General features: G+C 31.5%; 1 protein-coding gene across 7 annotated transcripts in view; it reads left to right on the top strand.

Annotated features, from left to right (window-relative positions):
- STXBP5L (syntaxin binding protein 5L) overlaps positions 1–17,224 on the top strand; it is a 387,308-nt gene that overhangs the window by 177,179 nt on the left and 192,905 nt on the right. For all 7 annotated transcript variants that reach the window (XM_058731249.1, XM_058731254.1, XM_058731252.1 and 4 more), the window contains exons 8-9: positions 3,129–3,212; positions 8,127–8,250. In XM_058731249.1, the coding sequence (XP_058587232.1) occupies positions 3,129–3,212; positions 8,127–8,250 (208 nt within the window). The remainder of the gene's footprint in view (positions 1–3,128; positions 3,213–8,126; positions 8,251–17,224) is intronic.

Here is a 17,224-nt window from a genome sequence, read left to right as displayed (position 1 = left end):
ATATAAATATATATTTATTATATTATATTTATCATATTTATATATATAATATTTATTATATAGTATTATTATATTTATTAAATATAATTTATTATTATATTAATATTATTTTATTTATTTATTATTTTATTTATTATTATTATTATTACATCTTAGGGTTCCAATTTTGAATGGTTATATTATTCATTCTCTTGCTAAGTGAGATTTTCTGAACTTTTTAGAGTTACAAACCTCCTTTCCATAGATTCCATAGGAATTGCTTTAATGATACATCATTTTCTACAGTATGCAAAAAGAGCTGATTTGAAGTTAAAAGGCATCTTAGTATAGTATTTATGATGTTTTATAAATTTTAACAAATATTTTTAAAGTTTACACTTACTTTTGACTTTTTTAATTTAGCAAGTCATTATGTCATTTACTTTATTTCAATTTAGTATGTAAAGCTCAAATTTTTGCAAATCAATTTTAAAATTTACTGTGTAATTTAATGTTGAAACCTTTTTTATTTTAGTCATTCTGACAGGTGTAAGGTGGTATCTCATTGTGGTTTTGATTTGTGTTTCCCTAATGATTAGTGTTGTTGAGTACCTTATCATGTCTCTGTTGGCCATCTGTATGTCTTTTCTGAAAAAATGTGTAGTTAGGTCCCCTGCCCACTTTTAGTCAGATTCTTTTTTGGTGTTGAGTTATATAAGTTCTTTATACATTTTGTATATTAACCCCTTATTGAGATATCACGTACAAGTAACTTCACCAATTCAGTAGGTTGCCTTTGAAAATTAAAAATACAAATGGAGTGCCTGGGTGACTCAATCAGTTGAGTTCAACTCTTGATTTTGGCTCAGGTAATGATCCCAGTATTGTTGGATTGAGCCCCATGACAGGCTCTGCGTGTGGAGCATGCTTAAGATTCTCTCCCTCTCCCTTTGCCCCTCTCCCTAGCTCATCCTCTCTCTCTCTCTCTCTCTCTCTCTCTCTCTCCCAAAAAAAAAAAAACCAAAAAAAACCATATGATCCAATAATTCCACCACTGGGTATTTACTCAAATAAACCAATTATACTAACTCAGAAAGATATGTGCACCCGTGTTTATTGCATTATTGACAATAGCCAAGATATGGAAGCAACCTAAGTATTCATCAATAGACAAATGAACAAGAAAGTTGTGGTATATATACACAATGGAATATTTGTAATCATAAAAAAGATGTGATTGTTACGTTTGTGATAACATGGATAGACCTAGAAAGTATTATGCTAAGTGAAAGAAGTCAGATTGAGAAAGACAAATACCATATGATTTTACTCATATGTGGAATCTAACAAAACAAATGAATAAACAAACAAAAAACAGAATCGGACCTATAAGAACAAATTGATGATTGCCAGAGAGGAGAGGGGTGGGGGATGGGCCAAATGGGTGAAGGGGAGTGGGAGATACAGGCTTCCAGTTATGGAATGAATATGTCACAGAAATAAAAGGCACAGCATAGGGAATATAGTCAATGATACTGTAATAGAGTTGTATGGTGACAGATGGTGGTTACACTTGTGATGAGCATAGTATAACATATAAAGAAGTTGAATTATTATGTTGTACACCTGAAATTAATGTAACATTCTGGATCAACTGTACTCAAATATTTTTAATTAAAAAAGAAAGTTAAAAATAAAACCTTTAAACATGTTATAGCTTCAAATATACATTTATTTCATAATACGATATTTGAAAAATTTACATTTCCAGTTAAAACTAGCTCATTTATTTTTGTCATTTTTTGTGTGTCCTATTATAAAATGTTGAGGTAATTGATTAGGTCTCAGGATGATATATAGGAGTAGCTTATAACCACCACTCTATTTTCTGTTTTTACCTCTGATGTTTTAGAATTATTGAAACATTTTTATGTATTGTGTAAGAATGTTTATCAGGGAAATACTACTGTGTTTTAGTAAAATCATCTTAAGGCAGATTTGTGGAAAATATTATCATTATTTGAGCACTGGCCCATTTTTATCCTTCCTGTTTTTTTAAACTAATGACAGAGTAAATATAACAATATAACTACAAATAATAACTCAGAATTATATGATAAAAATCAGCATGGCTAGCAGTAATTAGCCAAATGAGTTGAATATGATCATCTATTAATCATTATCTGTTCTCAAATACTTCTGTTTTAAACTGAAAACATATATTTTGTTGTCTTCTTTATTGATTTATAAATATCAACCATTTTTAATGATGTGAACCTCTAGAATACGTTTGTGAACTTTTTAGGGTTCATAAATCACCAGTTTAAAATACATAACTCACCCACTCTCTGTATGGCTTATTTCACTTAGCATAACACCCTCCAGTTCCATCCACGTTGCTACAAAAGGCCATATTTCATTCCTTCTCATTGCCACGTAGTACTCCATTGTGTATATAAACCACAATTTCTTTATCCATTCATCAGTTGATGGACATTTAGGCTCTTTCCATAATGAGAGCCAAAGCATAAGAGACTCTTAAAAACTAAGAACAAACTGAGGGTTGATGGGGGTGGGAGGGAGCGGAGGGTGGGTGATGGGTATTGAGGAGGGCACCTTTTGGGATGAGCACTGGGTGTTGTATGGAAACCAATTTGACAATAAATTTCATATATTGAAAAAATAAAATAAAATAAAATAAAATACATAACTCTGAGAGAAAATTGGATTTGATATAAAGAAATTAGAAACCAATTTGTGGCCATATTTTTGCAGTACATAGAACTGAATGGCATGTACATTAGTCATTAAACTTATCCCATTTCACCCTTTATTTCATCTTCATTTTCTATTCCATTTTTCTTTGTTCCAATTTTGTCATTTATTTTTCTGTTCTTATATATTTATGTTTCCTCAATTTCTCTTTGGAACGAGGCAGATTTCATTGGTAAATATTTTATATTGAACTAGAGTTTATTTGCCATTTTTTTAAATAGGAAATATATATTCAGGCTCTAGAAAAATTGATATTCTAAATAAAGTTGTGTTTTGTGTTATGATTTTGCTTTATTGTATTAACATTAAGCTTTATTTGGATCAAGTAAAATTAATGTTGGAATTACAAAAATTATTGTTCTAATGTTTTCCAGTTGCTGATAGGTTATGAAAACGGTACTGTAGTATTCTGGGACTTGAAATCTAAAAGAGCAGAACTGAGAGTTTATTATGATGAGGTAAGTGATTTCTACTGAAATATTTGAAAAGGATATTATAACTTTGTGCCTGTTTTCTACTCTAAGCTTTGTACATTACCAATTTTTATCATTGGGAAACTGCCTGGTTTGACCCAGTGCCTCATATTGACCGTTGGCATTTGCACAAGTTTTAACTCTGGATTGTTCTCCTGAATGAGAATTCTCCATTGACTGTCTTTGGGTCCCTTTTGGCATCTTATATACATTGATGCCTAATATCTATCCTTTTCCTTCTTTAGGTTTTCCATGGTTATGTCTTGCCTCACTCAGTACCCTTACGATCTTTAAAGACACTATTCACAACTTCCTTAGAAAATTCTTTTTCTGTGGCAGAGAATTTAAGAGGTCAGTTTGAAAGGCCTTATCATACAATACTTGCCTTCTCAGAATAAAGATTGATTTTGTAAATAGTAATACTTAAGAGTCAGTACGATCTTGAAGGAAGTTTTATTGTACATAGTTGAGACCATTAGGTTTTCGTTTAGAGAAAGCAATGAACTGCTGTTTATCAGAGAATAGACTCTGCATTAATACTCTAGTTGTTTAAAGATTGATTCTATACCATTAATGATTTCCCCTTTCAGAAGAACCTAATATGAAGATAGGTTGGGGCAAAAAGTGAAAAAGGGTAATTACCTCTTATAGTTGTGGATATAAATGTAAGCTCTCAATTCAATTTTAAAAATAGTAAAGTAGGGAGAGTTAGGAAAATACAGGTCAAATAATCATTATCTGGTATCACCCGCACTTATATGGGAAGAATGCAGAAGAATTTAAGGCAACACTGAGATAAATAGAAAAATTTTAAAAAACCACATTTCTTCATGTTCTACCTCCCATCCTTTCATAACAGTTGAATTTTTAAATTCGATGCTTAAAGATAGAAGCTTTTGGCTATTTCATAACCACACACACACACAATTTGTTTCTTAGTGGTTCTTGCAAACTAAGATTTTATGGTATATACAAGATAATTCTCATAGTGACAGAGTTCAGAAGTACTCAGTTGGGTAATTTGGTCATGATTGGTGGAAGATACCCTGCAGGTGATGTCATACATTTATGGTCTGTGTGATTGCATCTTGAATCATAAGGAGAGAAGTCCCTAGGGAGCTAAGCTAGATTTTTCTTTTGTTAAATACACAAAATATAAAGATGACTAGTAGCTAGATAAAAGTACAAATATGATCTGAGTATTTAGCCAATTGGAAATAGAGTAGGCCATTGAAAAAGGAAATCCAGAGCAAAATGCTGACTCAGCTGTTTTTTTAATGCCCTAAAACAGTGTAGAAGGAAGAGTTCTAACCTTAAAAAGTGAGCAAAAACAACTTTTAGTGAAATTTTCAAATAAACTAACAATGTTTAAGTCAGTAGAGTATTACACTACACCTACTTTATACCTAAAAATCATTTTAAATATTGACTTATGTATATATGTATGTATATACATATAATCTATTTACTGTGATGCATAATTATATATCCTATCATTTTAATGGAGATAGTTATATATGTCATTTTACTGCCAAACTTTTAAGACTTTCCTCAGCACTTTACCTCTTGTATTTAGAATTTACTTGTAATACTATTATGAAATGGTTTCTAATAAGTCACCAATGACCTCTTCATTATTTAAATAGTGACCCCTTCATAGTCTTTTAAGTTTCTTATTAAACCTGTGGCTTTACATCAGCCCCTCCTTCTTAAAATTGTGTCTTCCCTTGTCTGTGTCTTTCTACCTCATTTTTTGCCCCTCCTTTCTCCATCACTTCTTTCCTTAGTTTTCCTTTAAATTATAGACACTCTTCAGGATTCTATATCTTTACCCTCTTGATTTCTCCTCCAGTTTACATTTGTATTCATGTCTTTTTCCCATCATTTCAAATATTAATTTTATGTTAATAAATTTAAAATCAATGTATCTCTAACCCTTACCTTTCTCCTGAGCTCTTGATCCATGTATCTAACAATCTATCACATAAATCCAGATAAATATCTCATTGACACTGAATTTACATTTAAAGACCTAAACCTTGTTCTGTGTTCTCTTTTTCAGTTTTAAAATTTTGATTATTTATTCCAGTTTGTAACCCTTAGAGTCATATTTGATCTTTCTTTTTTACATATCCTATGCTATCAGTTTTGTAGTCTCTTGATTCTGTTATATTGCCTATCATTCATTCATTTCCTCTCTTTTTTTCATTGCCACATTCAATGTTCTAATCTAGGTTGTTATCTCTTGCCTGGAAGACTATGATAGCCTTTTAACTAATTGCATTTCCTCTGATATCTTACCTTTGCAGTATCTTTCACTAACAAGATTATCATTTTAAGACACAAATCATGTAATTCTCTACCTCAGAAACTTTGAATGGCTCCCAATTATCAACAATACAAAATCTTTATTCCTTGACAGGAGATTTAAGATCCCAATGTTATCTTTTCTCTTTAGTTTAATGCCATGAATCTTTATAAGCACTCCTCACACTTCAGGCATATTACTATCTGCTAAACATACCATTTATTTTCCACCTCCAAGCCTTTGCTCCAGCTAATTCCTTGTCATGAACTCCCTTCTTTCCTCTTTTGCATATCAAAATCCTATTAACTTTTTAGCCACTGTAAAGCTATTTGGACTACCTAACTAGCCCCTTGATGAATAGCCATTGAAGAATTGAAAGGTTTGTTTTATAAATCCAACATAGTTTTCAGAAATAACTATATGAATTTACTCCCACATTAGCTGTGACATTTTTGTTTCATTACGTCAATATTTCTAAATAATCTCTTACAGTGAAAACCCTCAGAGTTTGACATGACGATAACCTTTTAATTCCTTGAGTAGCCACTGATTTTCCTTTTTCATATTGATATCTGCTTTTTGGGTTTCCTTTTTCTTTTTTGTTGTAGAGAGAAACTCAATCACAGCCATCGAGTTGACCAAACTAGCTAGTGTTTTATCTTCCGTATTTTATTTTCTATCTTTTTAAAAATTCTTCTTGTATTAGTTATATTATATTTGTGTGTATTTTTGTTTTTTGCTTTGTTTCATTTTTGGTTTTTCTTCAGAACCTTAAGGTCCTTTTTTAAGAAAGGAGTAGGGTATAATCAAATTAATAGAAATTGGGTACTTACCCATTAAATGTATTCAAATGCCAGTTCTTCAGTGATGCACTATTTGACCTTCTCTAATAACAAACTGGTTTTAGATTCCTATTCTTACCTATAAGTGTACAATTAGTATATATCTTTCATGGCACTTAGACTTATTTTGCTTTTATGTTGTAGCTATTATTTTTGTACTTGTCTTCCCCAGTAGGTAGGAAGAAATTCAGTAAGATAGGAAGAAGGGTTAGGGCTGGAGATGATCTCTCTGCCTCCATCATTCATAGCAAAGCAGTCTGAGAGAACTTTACATTGAGTTCATCAAGTTAACACGTAAAAGTTAAAACATTTCCCTTGATCTACCCAAAATAGTGAGAATGAGCAAAGGAAAAGATGAAGAGTATTTTCCTCTAACTGCCTCTACTGAACCCTGGCAAAAAAAAAAAAAAAAAGAAAAAAAAAAGTCTTTAGTAATGAAGACCAGAATGAGAGAGAAAATAAGTCCAGGGTTCCATGTTGTCTTTTCATTTAATTAAATCTTACTTATCTTGAGGTACAGCTCATATCCTATGTCCTTTTATGATGTATTTAGTGATTACTCTAGCCATCAGTTATCTCTAACTCTAATAATACTTACTGTTTGGAAAACAAACAATAAATTAGTTTTAAATACACATATCTTAGTATATGGTGTGTGTTTGTGTGTTAGTATTTGTGTGTGTGTGTGTATCTTAGTTTTATATGCAAATATATATGCATATTTATGTTAAAAGTTCCAAACACTAACTATTATTAATATTCACTTATTTCAGTCTTCCCTATTTTGCAGTTTTGAAAGTTCCTTCAAGGAAAGGGTAATGTTGTACATATCTGTTCAGCTTTTATGCATTATCCAAAGTCCATATAAACTTTATGATTTAGAAAGAATACCAAGCTGTGGAAATATATGATAACATTATTATTCATACAACAGATATTGAGTATCTATTTTATGCAAGGCACTGTGCTACCACTGGGAATAAAACAATATGTGAAACTGGAATAATTACTTGTTAATTTTATGTATTTCACATCTTCAGAGTGAAATTAGAAGTATAAAAAAAGATTTAAATCCTTCTTCCTTAAACCCTAAATTGCCAAGTCAATGAAATAATTCATGTTAGAAGCAATATGGTAAAATGATTGAGAATGTGGGTTTTGTGGTTGGATAGACCTTGGCTTTGAATTGTGTGTCCTGAACAAGTATATCAATCTCTGTAGGCCTATTTCACCATGTGCAAATTGGAAAAAATAATACCTTTTTAATAAAATTAATAGAGTTAATATAAATAAAGTGTTTTCCAAGGGGTCTAGCACATAGTAAGCCCTCAGATGGTAGCTCTTATGTAAATTATTTTTTAAATTGGCTACTTTAGGTGAAAGTAGGCCTCTACCTTTCCAGAAATCATATTCAGATAACCTTGCTTTTATTTCTATGTAAATAATTTTTCAAATAATCATATAGGATACAGGGAGGACATAGAATTTATAACAAAAAGTTCTAGGCTATAATGATATTATGAAATGTACCTAACTTTTATCTCAGGAGATTATTTTTTGTAGTTTTCTATAAGCTTATAGAGGACTAGAGCTAAAGGTAGTATGATCTGGGTCAGAAAAATTATGTATGTTTATTAAGTATTGTTGGTATAATAATTTTATCTCAGAATATATTTCCTTTGGAATATAGAATGCTATAACATATCAACTTTCCCCCTCCCCACTTGTTTTTAATTGCTGTTTCATTAGGCTATTCATTCAATTGATTGGCATCATGAGGGCAAACAATTCATGTGCAGCCATTCAGATGGTAGCTTGACTTTATGGAACCTGAAAAGCCCAAGTCGTCCTTTCCAGACTACAATTCCACATGGTAAGGTGTATGCTTTCCAAAGAAATAAACTCTGGAGATATAGTGCCTAGACTTGAAGTGGAACAGGTGGGATCAGTGTGTTTGAAAGAAAGTAATAGGATGTAACTTCTGATTTTAAATACCTCTTTATACCTTCTTCAGATCCCCACATTATACTCCAAACTTTCTGTACTTCCCCTCCCCTGTGTCTATCCACTTTCCTACTTTGTGATACTTATATAGAGACCTTTCCAACCAAAACTGAATGATGGATGATTGATGTATCTGAAGCACAGGAGATAATGTAGAAAATCTGTCCAGTTTTAAGGGTTACAGAGATAGTGAGAATGACACCATATGGATCTGGCTTTCAGACCTAATTCCTAAACTGGTTTATAGTTTGTCATTTTCTAGATTCTCTCACTTATTTCCATTTCTACCATTTGATTCCATTAAATTATAAGAATTATGGTTTTCATTGTAGATTATATTTCTTATTATCTTCCTTATCAAAAGGATGTATTTAAGGTTTATATTGTACCTGTCTCACTGGGCAGAATAAAAAGTTCAAATGTATGAGTATCTTTTATTCAGATGACCATTTTATTTCTGAGAATATTGGTAGTGATCTGAGTTCCATGTTTACCTTATATCATTGGTTGTAAGAATAGAGAGGTCAAAACCTAGCAGTTAATCAAACACAGTCTATTTTATATTTTCTGAGCATTTATTATAGTGTCAGATTTAGAAAATTTAGTATTATTTCTTTATAATGAATGACCCATAAACCACAAGATCCACTTATTCCATCTTGTGTTGGTCTGTCCTTTTTTGTATCACATTTGCATGTTCCATTTACAAATTATTAAATTATTACAACATTTAACCTAGCAGCTTTACTTAGAGATTACTTTGCATTTACTCACTTACTTTCAGATGCTTCATTTACAGATTGCCAGTATAGAAACCTTGGATAGTTATTTGCTATACCTCCCACTCAGATTTAAATATTTATTTCTATGATGAGTTTACTTTTTCTCCTCCCCCTAAAATCCTTATGCCTTTTTTTTGTGTGTGTGTAATATGATTTATTTGTAAATTTTCTGTTTACTTCTATTCTTCTTGACTGTCAACTTCTATACGAGTTCTTTTTGGCTGGATTAGATATTTAATACTTTCGTATGTTTCACCATATCCATATTTATAAGTTAGGGTTGTTTTCTGTACAGTTGACCCTAGAACAGTATGGGAGATGAGGCACGGATCCTCATGCAGTTGAAAATCTACGTATATATAACTTTTGATTCCTCCAAAACTTGTCTAATAACAGCATACTGTTGACTAGAAGCCTTACTGATAAACACAGTCAATTAATACATATTTTGTATATGTATCATATACTGTATTCTTACAATAAGGTAAGCTGGAGAAAAGGAAATGTTATTAAAATCATAGAAAGAAAAGATATATTTACAGTACTATATTTATTTTTAAAAATCTATTCCTTTGAATCACTAGGTTTTTTTTTAAAGCTTATATATTTATTTATTTTGAGAAAGAGAGGGTGGGGGAGGGAGGGGCAGAGAAAGAAAGGAGAAAGAGAATCCTAAGCAAACTCTGTGCTGTCAGCACATAGCCTGACTCGGGTCTCAATCCCACGAATCATGAGATCATGACCTTACCTGAGATCAAGAGTTGGATGCTTAATGGACTGAGCCACCTAGGCAGCCCTGAATTAGTTTTATGTTTTTTGGGCAAATACCTAATAGTGCAATTGCTGGATTGAAGTGTAGTTCTATTTTTAACTTTTTGAGGAAACTTCATATTGTTTTCCGGAGTGGCTTGTACACCTGAAACTAATATTATACTGTATATTAACTAACTGGAATTTGAATAAAAACTTTTAAAAAATCTTTACATGAGTAGACCCACACAGTTCAAACCCATGCTGTTCAAGAGTCAACTATAATTCTGTTTTCCTGTTGAAAGGGCTAAAATTCTGTTCACAGGTTGTTGAAAACAGCAGCACCTGTCTCATAACATATAGATTAAGTTAAATACCATTGCCTCACCATAGTTAAGCAGACATCAGTGATTTTTACAATAAAGGCATTCATTGTCATATTTATCTATATTCTTCAGGTTCATTTTGTTACATTTCACCTATTTTTATTTTAGAAAATAAAAATTTTTCTAAGTAGTACTTTAGCTGTATTCTATAAGTTTTGATATTAATTTTATTAAAAAATTTTAATTTTCGTTAATATTCAGTTTGAGGTATTTTCTAATTTATAATTTCTTTGATGTCTGAGTTAGACATTTGTTTTATAATTTCTAAAAATGTGTTTTGTTATAGATTTGGAAACTAACTGTAGTCTGAGAATGAGGCGTGATACTAGTTCTACAAAATTTACTGTGATTTGCTTTATAATTAGACATAAACAAATAATTACTACAAAGTTCCAAGTACGCTTGAAAAGAATACATTTCCAATACAAAGGTCAAACTTGAAATTGTGTTTTCTTTGTATTTTAAATCTTTGCTAAGTTTTTATTGTTTGATTTTCCAATTTTGAGAGAGGTAAGTTAAAATTCTATTATTATAAATTTTTCCCTATAATTCTGTTCATTTCTGCTTTATATACTTTAAAAATCAAGTAGGTCGAGGTGATTGATAATATTAATCAGATCCTCTGATTTTAGTGATACTTGACTAGTGTTATCAATTTCTGAGAGAATGGTATTAAAATTTCCTACAGAAAATGGAATGACCATTTTTTACTTTAGTTCTGTCGTTTTTTGTTTCATGTATTTTTGAGGCTTAATTGTTAGGCATCCATTATGTCTCCTATAGAGGGCATATAGTTGGGTCTTTTTTATTTTTAATGTTTATTTATTTTTGAGAGAGAGAACATGAGCAGGGGAGGGGCAGAGAGACCAGTTGGCAGAGGATCTGAAGCAGGCTCTGTGCTGACAGCAGTCACAAACCATGAGATCATGACCTGATCCAAAGTTGGACGCTCAACCAGTTGAGCCACCGAGGTGCCCCAGTTGGGTCTTTTTTATTTCGTCTCTATCATTTAGTCGAAGTATTTTGTCCATTAATATTAAATGTAATTGGGGCGCCTGGGTGGCTCAGTCGGTTGAGCGTCCGACTTCGGCTCAGGTCATGATCTCACAGCTCGTGAGTTCAAGCCCCTTGTCAGGTTCTGTACTGACAGCTCAGAGCCTGGAGCCTGCTTCTGCTTCTGTGTCTCCCTCTCTCTCTGCCCCTAACCCACTCGCATTCTGTCTCTGTCTCTGTCTCTGTCAAAAATAAATAAACATTAAAAAAAAAAAAATATATATATATATATAAAATGTAATTACTGATGGAATTGGATTTGGGCACACCAAGTTATTTGTTTGTCCGATCTTTTTTTTTGTTCCTTTCATCGTTCTTTTTTTTTTTTTTTTTTTTTTTTGTCTTCTGGATTATGTGAAAGTTTTTATTAGAATTTCCTTCTAATTTACATGTAGGCATTTTATCTTAAGACATTTTTTTGATCAGTTACTCTAGGGATTACAGTATACTTCTTTAACTTTTCACAGTCAATTAGAGTTAACATTGTAGCACTGTATGAAAAAATGTAGAAGCTTCATAATCATATATATTTATTTACATTTATACTATTATAATAGTTATATATGTTCTAAATACACTGTTGTAATTTTTGCTCTAAGTAGTCTTAAGTATTTTTTTAATTAGAAGGAAAATATTCTGTATTTTATTTATAATTTTCTTAATATAATTTTGTATTTATGAAGTTTTGTAATTTCATTTGTTCTTGAAGATACAGCAACATCATTTGGCATTTCACTTACCTTCCTTTATCTAAAAACTCTTCTCTTTTTTTCTTTTATTCTTGAAGCACATTTATGATGCATGTAAATTTCTGGGTTGACAGTTTGTATATGTGTGTGTGTTGTTTTTAAGGTGCTGAATGAACGCTTTAAAAATGTTCCATTATTTTCTGGTTTACAGTGTTTCTGAATGAGAAATGTGTGGTGTTTTTGACATTTGGTTCCCGTGTATATAATTTGTTGTTTTCCCCTGGCTAATTTCAAAATTTTTATAACTTTTATTTACAATAATTTGACTATGATATGCCTAGAGTTTTCTTCTTCAAATTCATTCTGTTTAAGAGTTACAGAGCTTCTTACATTTAGAAATTTATATCTCTCACAAAATTGGGGAAATTTTCAGCCTTTTATTTTTTCAAATGTGTTTTTCTGCTCCAACCTCTCTCTATGTCTCTTTCTGGAACACTAGTTATTTGTCTGGTAGAATTTTTGGTATTGTCCCACATGTTTCTGAGCCTCCATTTTTTTGTTAATCATTTTTTCTCTGAATTTCAAATTGGATAATTCCCATTGGTCTTTTTCCTCTGTAATCTTCATTCAGCTATTAAGTCCCTTAAGTTATTTTTATTTTAGATATTTTTCCACTTGCTACCTTTTTATATTTTGTATTTTTCTGCTGAGATTTCCTCTGTTTAGTCATTATGAGCATTTCCCTTCCCTTCCTTTCCCTTCCCTTTCCTTTAAACATTGAGTCTAGTTATAATTGTTGTTTTAAATCTTTGTCTGATGAAACCAAAATATGCTTCCCCTTGAAGATGGCCTCTGTTCATAAGAATGACTCAAATTTTTCTGCTTCTTCATATATCTAATAATTTGGACTGTATAATGCATATTATGGATATTATGTTGAATATAGTATAGAATATAATTTTGTTACCCCCCTTTTCTTTAGCCATTGTGTTTCCTAAACTGGGAAACCATATATAGATTTATTATTTTTCTACAAATCAATATTTTCTATACTACAAAAGTAGGCTTTGTCTGAAACTCATATTGGACAGTAGTAGGAAAAGAGGGAAGGTGGCCACAGCCAACAAGCTTAATTTAGTACCTATTTTACTTGAGGTTAGCACTGTGGTGACATTGTCCTTGTTGTAGCTGGTTTTCACTAGTACTACAGATATTATTTTTCTTTCACAGTAAATTTTAATGATTTCACATATGTATTCTTCAATCACAATGCCCTCAGCTAAACATACACACACACACACACGTACACAATCTACATATATGATCGTAAATCCCATCTAATGCTTAATAGTGACATTGTTGCTCAGAAACAGGATAGAGATGTCAACAATTATCACCATTATTTAACATTTTCCTGAAAACAATATTTAATGTAATTAGACTTGAAAAAGAATTATGATATTTAAGAGGTTAGAGGTTTTGGGGCACCTGGGCAGCTCAGTCGATTAAACGTCCCACTTCAGCTCAGGTCATGATCGCATAGTTTGAGTTTGAGCCCCGCTTTGGGCTCTGTGCTGACACCTCAGAGCCTGGAGCCTGCTTCAGAGTCTGTGTTTCCCTCTTTTTTTCTGCTGTTCTGCTTTTGCTCTCAGTCTCTCTCTCAAAAATAAATAAATATTTTTTAAAAGTTTTGAGGGTTCAAAATTACAATTACTTTTCAATAATGTAATTGCACAGCTAAAAATAAAAACTAATTAGGAATACTATTAAGTATAACATGAGAATTCTGTATACAAAACAAAATAAAGTGGATGATTACAACCATGAAAAAAATAGCATCCATAAGAATCCCTGAAGTAAATGTAAAGTAAGTGAGATATTATTTCTACTAAAGGACATAAGGAGGACTTTAATAAATGAAAAACATACCCTATGTATGCATGGGTAGAGTTAATATTATAAAGATGTTAGCTCCCCACATATTAATTCAAAATTCAATTTGTTCCCAAGAAAAATAACAGTTTTTAAAAATCAGATGTACATATGTATAGCAAAAATAAACATGAAAATAGGAAAATTATTTGAACAAAGAGAAATGGTCTATTATAGATGGCTTGGAAGATTAGATGCCCTGAACAATTCTTGCTGAAATAAATAAATTCTTACTGAAATGAAAGAAATTTATTTAAGTGTGTGTGTATATGCATGTGTGAGTGTGTGTGTACTGTTTTAAATGTCATTGAGCTAGCAACCATAAAAACAAGGTAAATTTAAAGATCCCCAAAACTTTGTTAAACTAGAAATCCTGAGATATAAGTGATGAAAATAGTTTGTTCTGAAGTTTAATGCTGTACTTCAAAGAACTTAAACTTCTATTTTTTAAAAAATACAAATTTGTTGAGATGTAATTCACAATTCACTAAAGTGTACAATTCAGTGGTTTTTCATTTATTCAGAGTTGTGCAACCATCAACACAATCTAATTTTAGAACATTTTTGTCATCCCCAAAAGAAATCCCATACTCATTAACAGTCATCTTATCACTAGTCCTCCATCATTAGGCAACTGCTGGTGTTCCTCTGTCTCTGTAGACTTGACTACATTTCATTTCATGCAAATGAACTCCTATTAAATGTAGTCTTTCATGACTGGTTTCTTTCACTTAGCATAATTTTTTCAAGGTTCATCCATGTCATAGCAAATTTAAGTATTTTATTTCTGTTCATTGGTGAATAATATTCCGTTGTATGGATATACCACTTTTTTTTTTATCTATTCATCACATGATGGACATTTGGGTTGTTTTCATATTTTGACTATCTGAATAATTCTGTGAATGTTTACGTACAACTTTTATATGGACACATATTTTCATTTCTCTTTGGAATGTACCTAAGAATCGAATTACTGGATCAAATGACAACTCCTATTTAACATTTTAAGGAACCGCCAAATTGTATTCCAGAGTCCTCAGACTTTTACATACTTACCAGCAATGTATTAGGTTTCCAACTTTTCCACATCTTTATCAGCATTTGTTAATATCTATCTTTATTATAGCCATCTTGGTAGGTATGCAATAATATCTCATTGTGGTTTTAAATGATATTTCCCTAATGAATAAAGATATTGAATATCTGTTCATGTGCTTATTGTCATTTTTAATATTTCTTGGTGACACACTGATTCAGTTCCTTTGCCCATTTACAAATTGGGTGTCTTTTTTCATTATTATTATGGAGGTGTAATAGTTCGTTATATAGTAGACCATATATACATACACCAAATCTTCTTTATCCATTCATCTATGGATAGACACTTCCATTTTTTGCTACTGTAAATACTGCAATAAACATAGAGGTGCATATATCTTTTCAAATTAGTGTTTTGTTTTGTTGGGCTAAAAACCCAGTAGTGGAAGTACTGGATCATATGGTATTTCTATTTTTAATTTTTTGAGAAATCTCCATGCTGTTTTCCATGGTGACAGCACCAATTTGCATTCCCACCAACAGTGCAGTAGGGTCTGTTTTCCTCCACATCCTTGCCAACACTTGTTATTTCTAGTCTTTTTGATTCTAGCTGTTCTCACAGGTGTAAGGTGACCTCTCATTGTGGTTTTGATTTGCATTTTCCTGATGATTAGTGATGTTGAGCATCTTTTCATATGTCTGTTGGCCATCTGTATGTCATCTCTGGAAAAAGGTCTGTTCAAGTCCTCTGCGTATTTTTTAATCAGATTGGTTTTATTTTATTTATTTATTTTTTTTGGTGTTGAGTTGTATAATTTCTTCATATATTTTGGACAGTAACCTTTATCAGATACATCATTTTAAAATATTTTTCTCCCATTAAGTAAGTTGCCTTTTCATTTTGTTAATGACTTCCTTCACTGTGCAAAAGCTTTTTATTTTGGTGTGGTCCCAATAATTTATTTTTGCTTTTGTTTCTCTTACCTGAGGAGACGTACCTAGAAGAATATTGGTAAGGCCAATGTCAAAGAGATTACTGCCTATCTTTTCTTGTGGGAGTTTTATGGTTTTAGGTCTTTCATTTAGGACTTTAATCCATCTGCAGTTTATTTTTGTATATGGTATAAGAAAGTAGCACAGTTTTATTCTTTTGCATGTAGCTGTTCAGTTTTCCTAACACCATTTTTTGAAGAGAATTGTCATTTTCCCATTGGATATTTTTGCCTCCTTTGTCATAGATTGACCATATAAACATGATTTGTTTCTGGGCATTCTATTCTGTTCCTTGGACTATGTGTGTTGTTTTATTTTTTTGTTGTTGGGTTTTTTGGTGTGTGTTTTTCTGTGTGTGTGTGTTTTGTTTTGTGAGTACCGTACTGTTTTGATTATTACAGCTTTGTAGTAAATCTTGAAATCTGGAATTGTGATACCTCTAGCTTTGTTCTTCTTTCTCAAGATTGCTTTGGCTATTTGGGGTCTTCTGTGATTCCATACAAATTTTAGGATTATTTGTTCTAGTTTTGTGAAAAATGCTATTGGCATTTTGATAGGGATTGCATTGAATTTGTTGATTGCTTTGGGTAGTATGGATATTTTAATGATATTCTTTCAATACATGAGCATGGGCTATTTTTCCATTTGTGTCATCTTTCATTTCTTTTATCACTGTTTTATAGTTTTCACAGTATAAGTCTTTCACCTCCTTGGTTATGTTTATCCCTAGATATTTCATACTTTCCAGTCCAATTGTAAGTGGGATTTTTTTTTTAATTTTTCTGTTACTTCATTATTAGTATATACAAATGCAACAGATATTTGTATATTAATTTTGTATCCCACAACATTGCTGAATTAATTTATGCTAACAATTTTCTTCTTCTTGTTTGACTGCTGAAGCTAAGACTCCCAGTACTATGTTAAAAAGTGGCGAGATTGGACATCCTTGTCCTGATCTGAGAGGAAAAGCTCTGTTTTTCACCATTGAGCATGATGTTACCTGTGGGTTTTGTTATATATCACTTTTATAATGTTGAGGTATGTTCCCGCTAAACTCATTTTGTTAAGAGTTTTCATCATGAATGGATGTTGAATTTTATCAAATACTTTTTGTACATATATTGATATGATCTTATCACTTTTATCCTTCATTTTGTTAATGTGATGTATCACATTGAATGTTTTGCATATATTAAGCCATCCTTGCATTCTTC

The sequence above is a fragment of the Neofelis nebulosa genome, chromosome 5, assembly GCF_028018385.1.
Source record: "Neofelis nebulosa isolate mNeoNeb1 chromosome 5, mNeoNeb1.pri, whole genome shotgun sequence".
NCBI lineage: Eukaryota > Metazoa > Chordata > Mammalia > Carnivora > Felidae > Neofelis > Neofelis nebulosa.
Note: the sequence above shows the minus strand (reverse complement) of the source record. Positions and strands in the feature narration are given on the sequence as shown.